This window comes from Neoarius graeffei, chromosome 3 (assembly GCF_027579695.1).
Source record: "Neoarius graeffei isolate fNeoGra1 chromosome 3, fNeoGra1.pri, whole genome shotgun sequence".
Lineage (NCBI taxonomy): Eukaryota > Metazoa > Chordata > Actinopteri > Siluriformes > Ariidae > Neoarius > Neoarius graeffei.
The window spans coordinates 105,537,555-105,558,339 of record NC_083571.1 but is presented as its reverse complement, the minus strand read 5'-3'; the positions used below and the strand labels follow the sequence as shown (position 1 = coordinate 105,558,339).

Here is a 20,785-nt window from a genome sequence, read left to right as displayed (position 1 = left end):
GTGACGTCACGTGAAACCCAACAATAGGATTTCTTTGTATGCTGAAAGGTTACAGTTTCCAACATGACAATGCTCCTGTGCACAAAGAGAGGTCCATGAAGACATGGTTTGCCCAGGTTGGAGTAGAAAAACTTGAGTGTCCTGCACACAATCCTGATTTCAACCCCACTGGGATGAACTAGAACCCCGACTGCACCCCAGACCTCCTCATCCAACATCAGTGCCTGATCTCACGAATGCTCTTGTGGCTGAATGATCACAAATCCCCACAGCCATGGTCCAAAATCGAGTGGAAAGCTTTTCCAGAAGAGTGAAGGTTATTCGAAGGGGAAATGGGACTAAAGCTGGAATGGGATGTTCCATCCCATGGAAGAGTGATCTATATCCTTTACTAATACTGTATGTCAGACACCATGATGATGTGACAGTACTGTATATACTCAATAGGACACCACAAATTTATTGGGAAAACCTCTCTCTCTCTCTCTCTCTCTCACCTCCAGAAGTGCTTTAACATCCCACACATCTTTGTTCTTCACTGGACTCCCCTTCATGTTGTAGTGGGTTTGTCCTGGTTCCACTTTCGTTGGGGATTTATTGATCATAATCTGACAACAACAAAAGTCAAGGATCAACGATCATATTTATACTTACGGCCTGACCATAAAGATCTTCAGAAGCACTGATGACACACATTAGCACAAACCTGCTGGATCTGAACACCGTAGCCCTTAAACTCCTCATCCCAAGATGTGTTTCTGTAGATATCATCCACCCGGTCAATCAGCTCAATCTGCAGGCACACGGCACATCAGCCAACACAATGAACACTCCAGATAAATAGAACATTTTGTCCAGTCCAAATGGACACCTAGTTGCTTTGGTCCATTGGTGCATCTGTATAACAGCTTACAGGAATATTTAACGGTTATTCCACGAAATCGAATCGTACATGAGCCGACAGTCGTCAAGGTGCGTAGCGCCGAGTTGGCTATAAGCCATGTATGACGAGATTGAGTGGAATAACTGTTTTACTCTATCCACATTCACTGGATTTTGAGAAAACACGGCATTTTTATTTCTTGCAAATTCAATAAATAAAAACTTTACACAAAACGTCAGACAAAATAATTTCCGCTTAACAAACCGGCGAAATGACCGTAGCAATTTGTGAAAAATGCAATAATAATTCTTGAAAAATAAAAAAATATATACGTTCTTACCATCAAATACTTTTATTCCATATTTTGTTGCTTTTCTTGTATTTTTTGGGGTTTTGTTTTTTGAGTAGTTTTTATTTCATCCTCGGTTGGTTCAGCAACACGCTCCGCCATTTTGTTTTTCTCTACTCACCGTATATGAGCTGATAGCCTAGTAGTAGAGTAACCAATCAGAGCACGTGATTGCTCATATCCAGTGAATGTGGATAGAATAATCTCCATTATAACAGCGCTGTTGAATTCTCAAAGCTGACTGTCTAGAAGGTGTTGATTAATTTTCTACAACAGCAGCTCAGATAGTAGAGTTGTATTTAAAAATCACAGGTTTATATTCAACTCAGTCACATGTGTTATTTAAAAACGTGTTATTTAAAAATATATAATAATCTTTCTCTTCTTTTGGCTGCTCCCGTTAAGAGTCGCCACAATGGATCTGTTCCGCATATTTGATTTGGCATAGGTTTTACACCGGATGCCCTTCCCGACGCAACCCTCCCCAGTCTATCCAGGCTTGGGACCAGCACTAAGTATGCACTGTCTTGTGCAACCCCAGTGGCTGGGTATTTTACCTCATCTGCATGTCTTTGAACTGTGGGAGGAAACCAGAGCGCTCGGAGGAAACCCACAGTTCCTTTATATTTTACACCATGTGAAAGTCTTATGGCAGATTAAATTTTTTTTTCAAAAACAAAAAGGGAGGGAACAGCTGTTTATAGCTGCTATAATGTAAATGAGAATAGGAGCTAACCACTTTCAGGGACTTCCACAACATTAAATGCAATTAAAAACAAATAAAAACCACAATGTGTTGTCCTTTCATTAATAGTAAATGTGATTGTTGGTAAATTGCCGCGATATAAGAGGAATAAAAAAATAATTTCCCATAACAACATATCACAAAAAACAGTTTGCATCACTGATTTGTTTCCCAGTAACAGCAGGCCAAGTCATGTTCTCTTCCTTACTTCAAAAATCTTTTTATTCCATTGTTAGGTTTAACAAGATCCACTGTGAGCTACTGCTCACTTACGTATCCCCCCCCCCCCCCGCTCTCGCTTATATCAGAATGCAAGCAATCAAAGGAATAGGACCGTTATTATGAATGTTAACTTCAACAAATAATTAACCATGAAACGAGTAAGTAAAGAGCCGTGTTCTTCCCAGGGATTTCAAACAGCATCGTGGTAAACTGTCATTTTGAAATAACATTTTGCTTCTTGAAATAGTGTCAAAATCCACCCTATACATTTCATAAATACATTCAGTCGGTAAACAGGAAGTCGATGTGTGACAGACCTGAAAACGGTATACATGGTATAGAACCCCAAGCTGAAGCTCAGTACCAAATCTCAAACAGCTGTGATTTGTAGTTGCTGAGAAAAGTGTTACAAAAATTTCGTAAATCCATGCTACAGTATATGTTTCGTAAATACATTCAGTCAAAGTCGATGTGCAACAGACCTGAAAACGGTATACAACCCCAAGCTAAAGTTTGGTACCACATGGCTACATATGATTTGTGGTTGCTGAGAAAAAAGGTGTTTCGGACAGACGGAGATACGGACGTTCGGACAGAGGTAAACCAGTATACCCCCCCTCCTTCGGAGTGGCGGTTTAATAATAAAAGTGTCAGTAAGGGTGTTGAGAGTGACTACTCTAACCGAACTACAAACATGGCTTCTCAGAACTACAACGCCCAAGAACCACAGCGCCTCCTGTCACCGGCTTATTGATTACAGCTCTCATTCATATCTAATCAGCTACTTAAGCCTCTCTCACACTCACTGTCATTGCAAAGTATCAGGCTAGGCTGACACTTGCACGATTCCGTGGCACGCATTGGCACGACTCGAGTCGTGCCAGTGCGCAAACTAGTCATAAACTGGCGTGAAGTGTGCGTAAACCCATCGTGACTGCGTGCCATGTCGGGACGAGAATTTTGAAATGTTCAAAATTTTGGTCACGACAGAATTTCGCGACCGGGTCGTGAACTATGCGCAAACGGTTCGTGATCTCGTCGTGAACTCGTCGGGAAGATGCGGGAGGATGCGTGCCAGTGCGTGGAAGTGCGCGCCATGCCACGACTGTCACAAAATGCCACGAATAGTTCACGAACAGCTCACGTCGAGTTCACGAGTAGTTCACGACATGTTCACGAATTGGTGCGCGTCGCAGCGTGGCCGCGCCTTCCCACTGACACGGTCACGCATTGATGGCACAAGCAGTTCACGACTAGTTTACGCACTTCACGAACGGTTTGCGCATGGCACGAGCAGTTCACGACGAGTTCATGAGCAGTTCACGACTACTGCGCGACAGTGGCGCTCGCGTCGGTGCGGGGGTATATATAGGGCTTCCCGGACACTTCTCGCCATTCGCAATTTTTTTTCTTGCTTTTTTTCTTTAATGTCTTATTTTCTATTCCTTCATGACTTTTTTTTTGGGGGGGGGGGGGGGGGGGGGAGTTTCGTTTCTTTTATTTCAAAAATGGAACAACTGTGGATGCAGCTCATGAAGCTACTACCATTCTTTCTTGCCAAGGGACATGTAGTAATGTGGCAGGTAGTCTCGCTGATCCTTTGCATCCTTCTGGGTATGATGGCCGGTTAGAGGCAGCAGCCCCTGCAGGTGTCGGTCAGTCCTCCATCCACCAGGGATCAGATCATGTGTGTCCGGATCTTCGCGGTCCACTTCTGAAATTGCGTGTGGGTATCTGATGAGGATGAGGTTGTGCATGACACAGGCGTGCCCAAGTCGGCACGACACCGTCCGAATTGCGCAAACTCATCGTGCCAATGCGGGAAGTGCGTAAACTATGCACAAACTATGCGTGAACTCGTCGTGCCAGTTTGTGAATGTGGACGGGCACGCATTCGTGAACTCGTCGTGAACTATGCGTGAACTAGTCGTGAACAGTGCGGGAGCCTCCCAGTTCGTGCCCCAAAATGGCACAACTTGCCACGACAAAATCGTGGCCAAAAGTCGTGCAAGTGTCAGCCTAGGGTCATTCTGAGTTTACCCAGTCATACCAAGCCTTTATATCTCTGCCTGCCTTTAGTTTTCCTGACCCTCGCTATCTCTTTGATTCTACACCTCGTCTTCTCTATATTGCCCTGCTTGCCAATTGACCGACCCTTGCCTGCTTTGTGACTATGATTCTAGTTTTGTGATTTGGCTATGTTTCCTGTTTGCTACCCCGCCCTCCCCTGCACATACATCCGTAAGTGCCTGCATCCAGGCAGAGCTATAAAGGCTTATATCCGGCTTGTTGGTCTAGCCGTGGTATGATTCTTGCTTAGGGTGCGAGAGGTCCCGGGTTCAAATCCCAGAGGAGCCCGAGCTTTTGGGGGAGCCACGGCCTAAAGGTTAGAGAAGCAGCTTTGGGACTAAAAAGTCGCCGGTTCGATTCCCTGATTCCCCGAATGTTCTGAGCAAAGAAGCCATTTTTGTCAACCTGGAACAGCCATCACTGAACAGAGGTGGTGGTCTAAGACAGTGGTTTTCAAAGTGGGGGCCGCCAGGGGGCGCTAGGGGGGCCTCAGAAAGTTGGAGGGACGATAACAAAAAAATTGCGAAAAATATATATATTTTTAAAATAATTATTATTACATTTATTGTAATTAGTTTTTTAATCATTATAAAATATAATTATTAATAATAATACATATCGAAACGTTGTTTGCCATGCTCATCTCTCCGATTGCCTGTGACGTTGCGGTTTGCGCCATTTATCAACCTGCTTTGCTCCTCAAGCTAGCGTATTGTGGAGGAAATACTATTTTGTAAAGCACTTGAAAGAAGAACTACTGGGAAAGACATTTTTCAAGTTTTGGACGATTACACCGAGTCTAACGGATTGGACTGGGCCCGCTGTGTGTGTGTGTGTGTGTGTGTGTGGGGGGGGGTTCGGACGGAGCCGCGGCAATGACCGGGAAGATCAGTGGAGTGACCGTGCTCATTAAGCAGAAGGCCCCGCATGTAGTGGCCACACACTGCATGCTCCATCGCGAGGCACTGGTCGCAAAAAGGATGGATAACGAGTTGAATCAGGTACTACAGGAGGTTACACAAGTAGTGAATTTGATTAAAGCCCGTCCCATGAAACACAGACTGTTTACCCTGCTTTGTAATGAGATGGGCACTCGTTTTGAGGGGCTGCTGCTTCACTCGAACGTGCGCTGGCCGTCACGGGGCGCAGTTTTGAACCGTGTCTATGAGCTGCGTTGGGAGGTTGCAGAGTTCCTCTCATCTGAAAAGCATCAGCTGGCAGATCGGTTCACCAATGCAACCTGGATCCGCAAACTTGCATACATGTCAGACATTTTCCAGCATCTAAATGTACTGAATCAAAGCATGCAAGGACGTGACACGTACATACTCCAGGTGCAAGACAAAGTGCGTGCTTTTTCCAAAAAGATCATGCTGTGGTCAAACAAGCTCCAGGAGGGAGTTACAGAAATGTTCCCACTACTTCACCAGGAGCTGCTGTCATGTGATGATTTGGGCTCCGTCTCTCCATTGATCCAGTCCCACCTGGAGCACCTCCAAGGATATTTCAAAGACTATTTCCCTGACCTCGAAAACACACATTTAAACTGGATTAGGAACCCCTTTGCCCCCGGTGTCGGTTCTAGTCTGGACTTAAAGTCACAGGAGGAGCCAGGGCTTTGAACCGGTTCAAGGAACGAAAACGAAAACCGGGAACTTTTTCTATTTCACATGGAACAGAAACGAAACCAGAAACTTTATTATTTTTTATGTTCCGGAACAGAAACGCTTATTAAAAATAACGGTAACCGGTTAATACCGGTTTTTATTTCGTTCCTCAAAGTTTCCGTAGCCTACAAATAAAAAAGCCATTCTTCTCCTGCGCAAGTTTCTATGACCCGCTGGGGTTCACTTCCTGTGTGACGTTCGCTGACTGAATGGAGAGAGCGGGAGGGTGGACTACTATCACGTCTCCACATCTTAAATAAGAGGTAAATATTGCAGTCTATCGTTATTCAAAAACGTCAATTTCAAACACGGTATCAATATATTTTTGTCCACGTTAATGAGAGGCTCGCGAACATTAAATGACGTTAACCTCTGTTAGCCTATCAATGCATAGGGCCTGACTAGCCTTTGGTAACACACTAAACGAATTATCTTTCATTTTTGGCACTTTTTCTGTTTGTGTAGATGGGAAGACATACTGAGAATCCAAATCGCCAACATTTGAAATAATAATTGTTTTGAATTATTTCTTGTCTTATTTAATGAAGATTGTAATACAATTAGCCTACATTTGGCTTAAGCTGGATGAGACAGACACAATTTTATAGCCATTTGTTAAACAGCTGACAGGGAACGTAATTAACCGTTCCGGGAACAAAATTTTTTTGTTCTAACCGGTTCGGGAACGTCTATTTAATGGTGGAACCCAAAACCGGAAACGTTAAAATTCCGTTTCTGTTCGGAACGAACCAGTAGGAAAAAAATTCTGGTTCAAAGCCCTGGGAGGAGCTGATTGAGATGACAAACTCAGGGGATTTAAAAATGGACTTTGAGGCTCTTCCCCTGTCTAACTACTGACTACATGTAAGAAAGGACTATCCCAGCTTGGCTGACAGGGCATTGAAATGCCTTCTCCCTTTTGCAACAACCTACTTGTGTGAGTCTGGCTTTTCAACTTTAAAGGTACTCAAAACCAAACATTGAGCACGTCTACTGTACATGTGGACAATGACATGCGTATGGCACTGACGGAGATTAAGCCCAGGGTTGACAAACTATGTAGGAGCCACTAGACCCCGAAGCCGCCGCCAGGCGCCGCTAAAACCGCCATTTAGAATTTGAGCCGCCGCCAGCCAATAATTTTGTAAGCCAATTTGAGCCGCTATCTAATAAAATTTGGCTGAGCCACTAAGAATTGTGTACATCAAATAATGGGTTTATCCACATCATGAGCTACAAGAAAAGTGACACAAACATGATCAACTGTACACACTAGTAGTAACACAATAGAGACGTATAGGCATACACTGTAGAGATTTAGAACTGATATCACAGCACAGAGAGCCACCACAAGCTTGCCGCTGTGACTACCTGTCTGGCTTCCCGCCCCTCACACCGTTACCACGATACACTGGGGAACCCGGGAACCCACCCAGAGCATCAATCGACTCTGATATCGACGAGATGGCTGCATTCTTTGCCGCTGCTGAGGGAAAGTGTAAAGGTATTTTTTTTTTTTTGTTTCACATACTTCAAGATTGATAAAAAAAAAAAAAGTACTCCACCACTCTACTTTCATCATAGTAAGATAGCTGCCAGTCCTTCACTGGTCATTGCTAGTGAGAGTAGATAGCTAGATGCCTTCCTCGAACAGTCCAGATTAGCTTATTATTAGCATTGAACTACAATCTTGCTAGATTTATATTTACAATGAAGTAAGAGACCAGGGGACCTGTGGTAATTTGCTATTTATTACCCCCATTTGTTTGATCCGTTCGCCCGGATATATGCCACACAGTGACGTCCAGTATCAGCCATTTGTAGCCATAAACATTTTGGTGGCTGCAGCAGCCATTAAGGTTTTGGCTGAGTCAGCTAGCCAGCCAATAATTTCATCAGCCAGCCATTATCCTGAAAACAAACGGCTTCGGGGTCTAGGAGCCACCAAGCCCATCCCTCCCACTAGTGTAAACCGTCTGTCACTCCCAGACACACACACACACACACACACACGAGAGTGGTTTGATTTCTTTTGTGCTGTTCTTATCAACAGTTTGTTGAAAAGTTTATTGTTCATGGCGAAAATATTTGTGTTGAAAACACGTTAGTTAATAATATTCTTATGCTAAACAAATGTAACAATTATTGACTATTGAATAAAAGTAAGAGAAAACATTCTAAAAGTTGATGTTTCTTTACATATTTTGTAGCATTGTCTGTGGATTTGCAAAGGGGGTCCCCGGCCAGAAGCTAATGCTGTTTGGGGGGCCTTGGCATGGAAAAGTTTGGGAACCCCTGGTCTAAAACACCATTTATCAGCCACCTACAATGCAGTCCTTGGCACACTTCCCAGACAACTGAATGCACACCAAAACCCAGCTGTTTTCAGTGACTCACAGGAGGACAGAGAGAACCAACAACCCATTGATCACCCCAACGACTCTCTAGGCCATTCACACCCAGCCCCCAGTGACCCACACCAACAGGATGGCTCAACAGCACCTTAGAATTGCTTTTCATCCATGAGAGGATAAATACCTGATACTCCCTACTAGTCAGACAGAACTGAAGAAGCCTTTCGGATGAGAAGTGAAACGTCTTCAAGAATCTTCAAGCAAGTCCAGTTGCTCTCTTTCAGCACCCACAGTTTACTATGACCTGGATGACTGAGAATCTTCACAGACATACTTATCAGTCTATTCGGTTTTTAGCCATGTGGAATTCAGTTCGTTTGGTCCACGGCAGGCGTCACTTATCCACGCGATCTTCACGAGACTTGTACGAAACTTCGAAACGTGAAGTGTCAGCCAGGTGTCAGTGCCGCCATTCTGAAAACTGTTTTCCAAACGAAATATTGCACAAAAACGAGTTTAAATGATTACTGCCTTTTTTTTTTTTTAAACTTTCCTGATCGCTATCAAAACAAACAAAACTTCCGGCTTGATTACATCAGCATTCGAAAGAGGGCGCGCGTGTCTTTTGACAACGTTGGCAGATGTCGGTCACTTTCTCTGTGTCTGAAATCGCTCCCTACTCACTATATAGGGCGCTATATAGTGAGGACGCCATTTTGTAGTGCTGTCCGAAACCTTAGTGAGGATTATTTACACCCTATATAGTGCACTCAAAGTATCCCACAATGCATCATGAAAAGTAGTGTACAATGATGGTCACTAACCAAAGCAATATATCCCATCATGCATTGCAGTCACGCTGAAAGAAATCAAATTAAAAAAGTCTCAAATTTGATTTAATAAAAAGGTAGAAAAGTATTCAACCTTGATTTAAAAGAACCGAAAGACGCAGGTACTTTGTATTTATTAATGTGGGAAATACGCTCAGTATAATATGGATTTATCACAAAAATACATGCATGTGTTTATTATTTTGAAAATCCACCAACTGACTGATCTGGCACGTTTTAATCGTGCGACAGTAATAACGTAAATAACAGCGCGACGGAGTAGTGTCCGAAAGCGTTTTTTTCATTTTACCAATGAGCTCACTATATAGTCCTCTATATAGTAATTCCCTATATAGGGAGTAGTGAACGAGTGAGCGATTTCGGATACAGGGTTTGATTTCCGCTGTACGTTTTACTTCCGTTCTACGATGTCTCTCACAGGTCTCAACGAATCTCGTTTACGGCCATTACTTTGACATATGGACTGATATTACATTATTTCAAACTCATAACTTGCTATAGCAGTGACAAAATAGCGATCAAAAATGCATTCCTGTATTTAATAAAATGAGAGAATTTTGATCATAAAAAATTTGCCTTCAGTTCCCCTTTAATCAGCCTTATATATATATATATATATATATATATATATATATATATATATATATATATATATTAGTGCTGTCAAAAATGTCGCGTTATTAACGCGTTAACTTGACTCAATTTTAACGGCGATAATTTTTTTATCGCGAGATTAACGCTCTGTGACATGATGTAGGTTTTTCATAAGCTTTTGAAACTGCCAGGAACTTGGAACAGAGACTTTGCTTAGAAAAACGATAGCAGCTAGACTGTAATGCCACGCCCCGCACAGCCAGAGTCCTCTGCCCTCCCCCGAAGAGCCACGGTGCTCGGCTTAGGTTTCGTTTTCCCATCGGCGGCTCCAGCCCGACTTTGCAGTGGCTGTGACAAGACGTGTTATGCTCTGCAATAAAAAAAATAAAAAAAACAAACAAACATTGGTACAACCAATGTTGTTGTGGGGGGGGGGGGGGGGGGGGGGGGGGGTGCTTGCGCTTGTCTCAGAGTGCGGCTCTCCATCGCGCGCTCACTTCGGATATGCAAATGCTTCCCGTTACACACAATTGCTATGTCAATAAACATCATTTTGCCAATATTTTAGAGACCCCCCCAACATTTCCCAAATCATGTTTTCAAGGGATCTCATGTCTGTTTCAGGGGATCTCGGATCCCCCGAGTACCCCCGTAGTTCGAACGGTGAGCAAGCCCATTCACTTTTTTATGCTGATAAGAGAATTACAATGGTTTTTCATGTGACAAAAATGTGCGATTAATCGCGAGTTAACTATGACAGTCGCGACATTAATAGCGATTAAATATTTTAATCGCTTGACAGCACTAAAATAAATAAATATATATATATATATATATATATATATATATATATATATATATATATATATATATATATAAAAACCACAGTCAAGAATTCCAATACGTTTCCTTGCACTATGAACAGGACAGAAAACTGGTTCAGTGAGCTCGCAGAGGGATCAGTGATTCACACATTATTATTATTTTTATTATTTTTTTTTTTTTTACAACTGAATTTTAAGATATGTTCTGTTTTTCAATGGTCCACAATTTCAAATGGTCATGTCGCCCTAAATGCTGGCTCCAAACTCCATGAACAGGCTGCTCTCACCAGGTAGTTGATGGTGGTACTCTCCTCCTTGCGGCCCATGTGTCTGAAGAAACGATAATCTGCCACCAGCAACAGCGGGCATGTGTTCTTCCTGTGATCGACTGCCTGCCTTCTCACTCTCAGGTGCTCTAGCAAAAAAGTGTGTGAGAAAGAAGGAATTCATCAGCGGTCGTTCTCAACTGGGAAAATGTTACCGTTACTCTATTCATTCATAGAGCCCCATTATTTTACTCTATAAAGCAAACATCAACCTGTAAACACGGGGGGAAAAATCACTTTGAAATTGCTACTTACATAAATTGAGTTTAAATTAATCTCAAATGTATGGCCCTGGAAGGAACAAGAAGGGAAAAAAAAAAGATGTACTTGTGAGAGATCTTGAAGATTTTTAATTTAGGTTTCGCAGCATTCGAGCTGAATGATAACACCGCCCCTCAGTAGGTGCGTTCGTTTTCGACTTCAGCTAACTTCGCCTGACTTGATGGTCAACACGGACAGCTGGTCTCAGTCAAGGACGAGCTGTAACATACGGCAGTCACAGCGGAACCTCTCTTTTTCCTGTTGTAGCCTGCAGCTGATGTGAATAACTGGAGATCTCACGCAATTGTTTTCCTTATTGTTGTTTACAGCTGAAATTCCCCTTTCCTTTTCATTAAATTGAACATGATAACTGACCAAATAAATCACAGTGTTCATTTAATAATTCATTATTGGGATACTTTGACATAAATTGAATGTTGAGTGTTTTCTGGACACTTATCATCAGCATACACTAGAGCAGTGTTTCTCAACCTTTTCTGCTTTAAGGCCCACCTATTCATACTTATAACGAGTCGGGGCCCATAAAAAAGATCCCCAATTATTTTGGCTTATCTATTCTATTAGAATCTAATAAAGTGCATTAATGGGATGCAACATCATACCCTGTTACAGATGGGAGCCCAGGAATTAAATAAATGCAATAAAAACACTGTTTTTAATTGTAGGTATTGTATTTAAAACTGTATGGATGTGCCAGAAGTGAACATAAACCCATGCATGCAGGGCATTCTCAGTCAAAAGGGATTAATGATCCAAAAGTGGAGTGTGGTCCATTAACACAAGGCAAGGCAAGTTTATTTATATAGCACATTTCATACACAATGGCAGTTCAATGTGCTTTACAGAAGCAAAAACAAAAACAGGAAACAATAGAGAAATAAAATTACATAAAATAATTTTATTTTTATTCTAAAACAATTAATTAAAAGAATTAAAAGAATTAAAAGAAAATAAGAATTAAACAATAGTAGAAATAAAATAATAAAATGCCAAAAAGAAAAAAGGAGAAAAAGAAAAAGAAACCAGCGGAATAAAATAAAATAAAATTAAAGTAAATTTAAAACATGCAGAGAAAGTAAAGATTATAAAAAATGTAAAAATATTAATTATTTAACAGAAAACAGCTTGGTCTTTAACCTAGATTTGAAGCTGCCAACAGCAGGAGCATTTTTAATGTCCTCTGGCAGTTGGTTCCATAGCTGCACTGCATAGTAGCTAAACTGCTGCAACATATCAGAGAGGTAATTGGGCCCTGTACCATTTAGAGATTTGTACACCAGCAGCAATACTTTAAAGTCAATTCTGTAGCTTACTGGAAGCCAGTGAAGGGACCTTAGAATTGGGGTAATGTGCTCTGTTCTTTTTGTTCGTGTGAGAACCCTCGCCGCTGCATTTTGAAAGCTCTTATTGCCATGTTTGTGTTCAGCAAACAAGCAAGTTATTAAAACCAAGAAGTCCACTCATACCCCTTTTCCACCAAATCAGTTCCAGGGCTGGTTCGGGGCCAGTGCTGGTTCACAACTCGTTCAACTTGCAAGCCAGCTGAGAACCAGTTTGCTTTTCCATAGCTCGCGGTGCTAAGGGAAGCCACGTCATTACATCACTGTATATGTCAGTTACGTCGTTGTATACGTCAGTTACGTCGCTACGTTTGCATAAACCTTGGCGCGAATATCGAAGCGAAAACAACACGGAAGAAGCAGCAGCAACAACAACAACAATAATAAAATGACTTCGCGTTTGTACAGCTGCTGCTTCTCGTCGCTTAAAAATGGCGATCTTTCGCAGTCTTGTTATTGTTGTTGGTCTTAACAACTCCGTCCTCCCGCTGACGTAAGCGGTTCTTTCCTCTGGCCCAGCAAAGAGCTGGTGCTAGCCTGGAACCATTTTTTTCTGGCCCCAGAGCCAGTTCTTTGTCAGTGGAAACAGAAAACCCGGTTCCAAACTAAGCACTGGCCCTGAACCAGCCCTGGAACTGCTTTGGTGGAAAAGGGGCAACAAAAGACGTGGATATAGAAACCACTCAATGGGATTCGATCCTTACACGTTAACACAGAAGGATTTTTCCTACGAGTTGGAAAATTATCCAGCCGTTGAGTTCCCCGACATCTCAAACTACCTGGTGCTGCAGACATCATTCTACACGGATAAACAGATGACAACCTGGAAGATCATGGAGGAGTACAACTTTTTATATGTGGCTGGTTAAAAGATCTGGGGATCAGGACGCTACAAGACAGACGGCGGTAGATGGATCCAAGTGCAGGAAGAGTATTTATTACCAGGCGTGATATTTACAAAAGCAAAACAGAAAGCAGGGTATTTAAACAGTGTTATAAACATGACAGTGATGAAAATGATAATGCTTCGCAAAGCCTCTGAAAACAGCATCCGTATCTGTGTGTGCTGATTGCACTCAAATCAGTATCAGGTGTTTCCCATAATGACCGGGTCCCAAGCGTGTGCACAACGCGCTCTGTGAGCGCATGCGGCCGCTTGAGCTGCGCCAGACTCGAGTGTGCAAAGGCGTGACAGTCAAGTGCTCCCCTACTGTGTGACCACAACTTTGAGCTCACATGTACACTATATTGCCAAAAGTATTTGCTCACCCATCCAAATTATCGGAATCAGGTGTTCCAATCATTTCCATGGCCACAGGTGTATAAAATCAAGCACCTAGGCATGCAGACTGTTTTTACAGTTTGGAGCTGGCCCCTTCCTCTTCCAACATGACAGTGCACAAAGCAAGGTCCATAAAGACATGGATGACAGAGTCTGGTGTGGATGAACTTGACTGGCCTGCACAGAGTCCTGACCTCAACCCGATAGAACACCTTTGGGATGAATTAGAGCGGAGACTGAGAGCCAGGCCTTCTCGTCCAACATCAGTGTGTGACCTCACAAATGCGCTTCTGGAAGAATGGTCAAAAATTCCCATAAACACACTCCTAAACCTTGTGGACAGCCTTCCCAGAAGAGTTGAAGCTGTTCTAGCTGCAAAGGGTGGACCGACATCATATTGAACTCTATGGATTAGGAATGGGATGTCACTTAAGCTCATATGTGAGTCAAGGCAGGTGAGCAAATACTTTTGGCAATATAGTGTATATCGCCATCAAAATGCCTCACCTTCATCGATAACCCATCGCAAAGCATCGCGAGCTGTAGTGTGACCGTAGCTTAATGAGGCGGATGTGATGTCGGATTTCACAAATGTACAACCCCGATTCCAAAAAAAGTTGGGACAAAGTACAAATTGTAAATAAAAACAGAATGCAATAATTTACAAAATCTCAAAAACTGATATTGTATTCACAATAGAACATAGACAACATATCAAATGTCAAAAGTGAGACATTTTGAAATTTCATGCCAAATATTGGCTCATCTGAAATTTCATGACGGCAACATCTCAAAAAAGTTGGGACAGGGGCAATAAGAGGCTGGAAAAGTTAAAAGGTACAAAAAAGGAACAGCTAGAGGACCAAACTGCAACTCATTAGGTCAATTGGCAATAGGTCATTAACATGACTGGGTATAAAAAGAGCATCTTGGAGTGGCAGCGGCTCTCAGAAGTAAAGATGGGAAGAGGATCACCAATCCCCCTAATTCTGCACCGACAAATAGTGGAGCAATGTCAGAAAGGAGTTCGACAGTGCAAAATTGCAAAGAGTTTGAACATATCATCATCTACAGTGCATAATATCATCAAAAGATTCAGAGAATCTGGAAGAATCTCTGTGTGTAAGGGTCAAGGCCGGAAAACCATACTGGGTGCCCGTGATCTTCGGGCCCTTAGACGGCACTGCATCACATACAGGCATGCTTCTGTATTGGAAATCACAAAATGGGCTCAGGAATATTTCCAGAGAACATTATCTGTGAACACAATTCACCGTGCCATCTGCCGTTGCCAGCTAAAACTCTATAGTTCAAAGAAGAAGCCGTATCTAAACATGATCCAGAAACACAGACGTCTTCTCTGGGCCAAGGCTCATTTATAATGGACTGTGGCAAAGTGGAAAACTGTTCTGTGGTCAGACGAATCAAAATTTGAAGTTCTTTATGGAAATCAGGGACGCCGTGTCATTCGGACTAAAGAGGAGAAGGACGACCCAAGTTGTTATCAGCGCTCAGTTCAGAAGCCTGCATCTCTGATGGTATGGGGTTGCATTAGTGCGTGTGGCATGGGCAGCTTATACATCTGGAAAGACACCATCAATGCTGAAAGGTATATCCAGGTTCTAGAGCAACATATACTCCCATCCAGACGACATCTCTTTCAGGGAAGACCTTGCATTTTCCAACATGACAATGCCAAACCACATACTGCATCAATTACAGCATCATGGCTGCGTAGAAGAAGGGTCCGGGTACTGAACTGGCCAGCCTGCAGTTCAGATCTTTCACCCATAGAAAACATTTGGCGCATCATAAAACGGAAGATACGACAAAAAAGACCTAAGACAGTTGAGCAACTAGAATCCTACATTAGACAAGAATGGGTTAACATTCCTATCCCTAAACTTGAGCAACTTGTCTCCTCAGTCCCCAGATGTTTACAGACTGTTGTAAAGAGAAAAGGGGATGTCTCACAGTGGTAAACATGGCCTTGTCCCAACTTTGAGATGTGTTGTTGTCATGAAATTTAAAATCACCTAATTTTTCTCTTTAAATGATACATTTTCTCAGTTTAAACATTTGATATGTCATCTATGTTCTATTCTGAATAAAATATGGAATTTTGAAACTTCCACATCATTGCATTCTGTTTTAATTTACAATTTGTACTTTATCCCAACTTTTTTGGACTCAGGGTTGTACCCTGCTACGAGTAAAAAATTAACTTCAACTTGAAAAAAAAAAAAAATTCGCAGCCCACTAGATGGAGCTTTGCGGCCCACGGCCCAGTGGTTGCGAAACACTGCACTGGAGCATAAAATAATAGAGCAATAAAAGGTTTTCTAATTTCTGCCATTGTTGCAGAAATCACAAATCAGATCCAGGTATTTCTTAAAATTTAAAACTATTCATGTTTTCTAGCAAATCAGGAAACTTTTTTTTTTTAATTAAATTTATTTCTTACATGGACCGTGTACAAAATGTATTAAATCACATAAAAGGAAAAGATGTTTTGTACCAGATTTAGCTACTAGCTAATTTCCATGTGCAATCCCTGGGCAGATGAAGAGCAATGGATATTTGTCATCAGAGATTCCAGCCAGTGAGAATAATGTTCTGATGTCACAAAAGCGTGATTTAGCACATGCAGCGGATGGAGAGCAACTGCAGTGCCTGACTCAGAAACCTGCAGCCAGTTTGCGCCGATGAAGTTTTAATGTCATGTGACATGGTGACGTTCTGCATCGCAATTTCTAACCAGCATCCATAGTTTTAAGTCCAGCGTGCAGCACGTTAGGCCATCTCAAGTTGAATGCACCTAGAGACTTCCGAATACGATGACGTCAGGGCGAAGATACTATAACGTTAGCGATAACAGAACCTGTTTAGTGGACGTTCCATAATGTGAAATGAACCTACTGTAACCATGGATAACAAGAGTGCTCTGACAACACAATCTCCCCCACTGGCTACTCTGCCATAACTCCGGTAAAATGCAACGGAGTTGAACAAAATTGCAATATGCGTATTACCGACATATAACAAAGAATCTTGTCAAGTTTCGTGAAATTCCTCCAAAAATTATGAGAGGAGTTGATTTCAGAAGGTGAGTACCCTTCCCGGGAGGGATGGATGGATGGACGGACATCGCCACGACATAATCCGCTTCGGGCCTTTCGGCCAGCGGGGGATAAAAATTATGAGGGAAGTTGATTTCAGAAAGCAAGCACACCTTGATGAAATTGCCAAAAGTACAAGTTTGTTAATAATCAAAAGGCATAACTCTGGTAAAAATTTGCCAAAATTAAAGGAGAACTGAAGACAAATTTTTTATCATCAAAATTCTATTGATCTCATTTTATTAAATATCGGAATGCATTTTTGATCGCTATTTTGTCACTGCTATAGCAAGTTATGAGTGCTTGAAATACGCTATGTAATATATCAGTCCATATGTCTAAGTAACAGCCGTAAACGAGATTCGTTGAGACCTGTGTGAGACATCGTAGGACGGAAGTAAAACGTACAGCGGAAATCAAAGCGACCGACATCTGCTGACATAATCAAGCCGGGAGTTTGTTGTTTTGATAGCAATCAGGAAAGTTTGAAAAAAGTAGGCAGTAATCGTCATTTAAACTAGTTTTTGTGCAATATTTCGTTTGGAAAACAGTTTTCAAAATGGCGGCACTGACACCTGGCTGACACTTCACTTTTCGAAGTCTTGCCCAAGTCTCGTGAAGATCGCGCGGATAAGCGATGCCTGCCGTGGACCAAACGAACTAAATTCAACACGGCTAAAAACCAAACAGGCCGATAAGTATAATATTTAATTGCAATTAGCTGCCAATACGAGTCACGATATAAGGTTACTAAAACCGAAAACATAATTGAATAACACGTTAATTAAGAAATAAAGCAAGTTTAAAAATGACTTCAGTTCTCCTTTAAGCGAAATTTCAATATGCGTATAACTGTCATATAACAAAGCCTTCTGCCAAGTTTGGTGAAATTCCTCCACAAATTGTGACCAGAGTGCTGCATCTGCGTGGTGAGAAGGTTGAGTGTGTTGGACAGGGTGGCGAGGTTCTGGGTAATTTGTTGTAGGGCTTGTTGGTGGGTCCCGAGGAGAGTCCCTTGCTGCTGGATGGCCATTCTCAGATGGGCGAGTTCCGCTGGATCCATGTTGGCCAGAACGTACTGTTAGGATTGATGGAGGTGTGGTGAAGTTAGGATCCAAGAGCCAAACACAGACAGTAATCCAATAAAGAATATGATTTAATTCAGGGAAGAAAGGGCGTGGCAAAAAGGTAAACAAACAGGACAAAAAAGAAATGGCAAAAATAGTCCAGACAAAATGAGACAAACAACTTGACAAAAACATGAGACAGGCAAAGACAAAAACGCTAGTGCAAAAACCACGAACAAGAAAAAGTCGCTAGAGAGAAGCAAGAGAGGCACAGAAACGGCTAGAGAAGCAAACGAGACGTTCTGGCAAAGTCAGAGTCTGAGAATGGCCTTTAAATAAGCAGCAGTAAAAACCAGGAAGGAATTCCTGTCCCGGATCTGGATCGGCACTGGCGTGAGAGAGCCATAACCTCCGGAGTGGATGTCCGGGGTGGAGCATGACAGTTGATGTCAGAATGCAAGCACACCTTCAGGAAATTGTGAACGTACGAGGTTGTTAATCAAGGGCTGTAACTCTGGTAAAATGTGACCCAATTTAACGAAATTACAGTATGTGCATTCCCGACATATAACAAAGAATCCTGCAAAGTTTTGTGAAATTCCTTAGAGATGAAAGTGGAGCAAAGAAAAAAAAAAAACCTGAACTTTTGAAAGTCAAACTAAGATATGGGGTGGGGCAACGTCCCCCGAAAATATTTTAATAACATAACACGCAAAACCCGCATTCTAGTGCATTTTAGTACTTATTTTCACTAAAACAAGTTATAACTTTTAAGCCTTTTTCTTTCATGTACATTAATGATTAACATGTCAAAAATATCAAATTTAATTCCCCTAGTTAATGAGTAATTTTCAGGAGTGCATTTAGAAAACGCGGTGATTTTCCTGCTACACAGTTCAGTACTTTGAAAAAAAAAAAAAAATGAGACAGTTGAAGGTAAACTCAGCAAAATCCCAAACCAGTCCTGTTAAAAAGTAAAGGTCTGTTAGAGTTTCTAAAGCTTTCAGGTTTCAGTGTTGGGGACATTGAGCCTCGTTTATCAATCTTTTAGTAGAGTTGTGCGTTTGCAGAAGCTAAAGTGAACTAAACATCTCATCTCATTATCTCTAGCCGCTTTATCCTGTTCTACAGGGTCGCAGGCAAGCTGGAGCCTATCCCAGCTGACTACGGGTGAAAGGCGGGGTACACCCTGGACAAGTCGCCAGGTCATCACAGGGCTGACACATAGACACAGACAACCATTCACACTCACATTCACACCTACGGTCAATTTAGAGTCACCAGTTAACCTAACCTGCATGTCTTTGGACTGTGGGGGAAACCGGAGCACCCGGAGGAAACCCACGCGGACACGGGGAGAACATGCAAACTCCGCACAGAAAGGCCCTCGCCGGCCACGGGGCTCGAACCCAGGACCTTCTTGCTGTGAGGCAACAGCGCTAACCACTACACCACCGTGCCGCCCCTGAACTAAACATTTCCAATTCATATTTATGCAAGTTGAAGCCAATTGTTTACATTAGTTCGCACTGTCTGTAAATTTAAACACACCAATGAATACCAAATTTCTCATATAAATCAGGGGCGTAGCTAGGATTTTTCAGGGTGTGTGTGTGTGTGTGTGTCACACACTGACTGGCAGCCTGAGTGCATTATGTAACAAAAAATAATTCCCATTGCTAGTTTTAGGCAGCTTAGAAACCGGCTCTTCCATTATTGCTGTTTCTTCCACGTTTTCTTGATGCTGTGTTCTAGAAACGGCACTAAAACTTGGCTTCGAAGCCACAAAATGCAACTTTGATGGAAAAAAAAAGTATATAATAAATTGCTTACCTCTCTTCACGTCGAAAGAAGGAGGAAAGTTTTGCTTGTTTTGACATGGCGAATTATTAACACGAGGAAATACTTGTAATTCGCAACTAAAAAGACTGCAGCTACACTGGCAGCTTGAACATGCTTTCTAGTGCGATTGTGTTGCGCAGAACGGTGTCAGTCCTGCGCGCCTTAGCTCGTGCACCTGAAGGTGCGCCTAACGAGCTCCAGCACGCACGCCGTTAACAAAGAACACCTGTCTTTAATCAACGAACTATGTTTGGGCTATTTAAGGACTGCGCCCATGCAAGGACGATGCGAAGTATTACGCCACGTCTAGGAACGCGAAAAATCCGAAAAATAAATTTCTCCATTCAGAAAACCGGAGATTTTCAAGAGTTTTGTCAAATATCCGGATTTCCGGGTATTTCGTCATTAGCGGAAAAAATCTGGAGGAATTTTCATGAAAATCTAAAAATCCGGAACACTTTCATGACTAAATTCCTCCAAAAACTGTGAGAGGAGTTGATTTCAGAAGGTGAGCACCCTTCCTGGGACGGATGGAAATTGCCACGACATAATCCCCTTTCGGTAGTCTGGCTAACGCGACTTCAAAGTTCTGCGAGCATTTGGTCTGGCAAAGATATTCAGCCCAACCGTTTCCCAAAGTGCGTGGTTGACCCGCCTCCCTGAAATGCCTCAGTTTGCTACTGGTTGAAGCCAGAAAAGGCTGTGACGAAGCTTAAATCAATCACATCACTCTTTACTCTGACGCATGTGACGCGACGGGGCTAACTGGTAGATTAAACTCTTACCGAAGCCGGTCGGGAGCAAGGCGAAAACGTCCTTCCTTTCAATAAATACCTCCAGGGCTGCTCTTTGCTCCGTTTTCAATGAGAACTTGCTCCATGTTCGTAATGTTTCTAGTGAATGAAGCGCTTCCGGCATAGATTCTGTAAACAATCTATGGCTTCCGGTCGCAGTTCTACTACGTCACT

The 20,785-nt window shown here is 42.3% G+C and overlaps 1 protein-coding gene across 1 annotated transcript in view; it reads right to left on the bottom strand.

Annotated features, from left to right (window-relative positions):
* Nucleotides 1-20,785, bottom strand: part of adam17b (ADAM metallopeptidase domain 17b) — an 86,508-nt gene that overhangs the window by 35,501 nt on the left and 30,222 nt on the right. The window contains exons 6-8 of the mRNA XM_060917842.1: nucleotides 10,847-10,974; nucleotides 707-793; nucleotides 498-608 (exon numbers count right to left, since the gene is read on the bottom strand). Coding sequence (XP_060773825.1) covers nucleotides 498-608; nucleotides 707-793; nucleotides 10,847-10,974 — 326 coding nt within the window. The remainder of the gene's footprint in view (nucleotides 1-497; nucleotides 609-706; nucleotides 794-10,846; nucleotides 10,975-20,785) is intronic.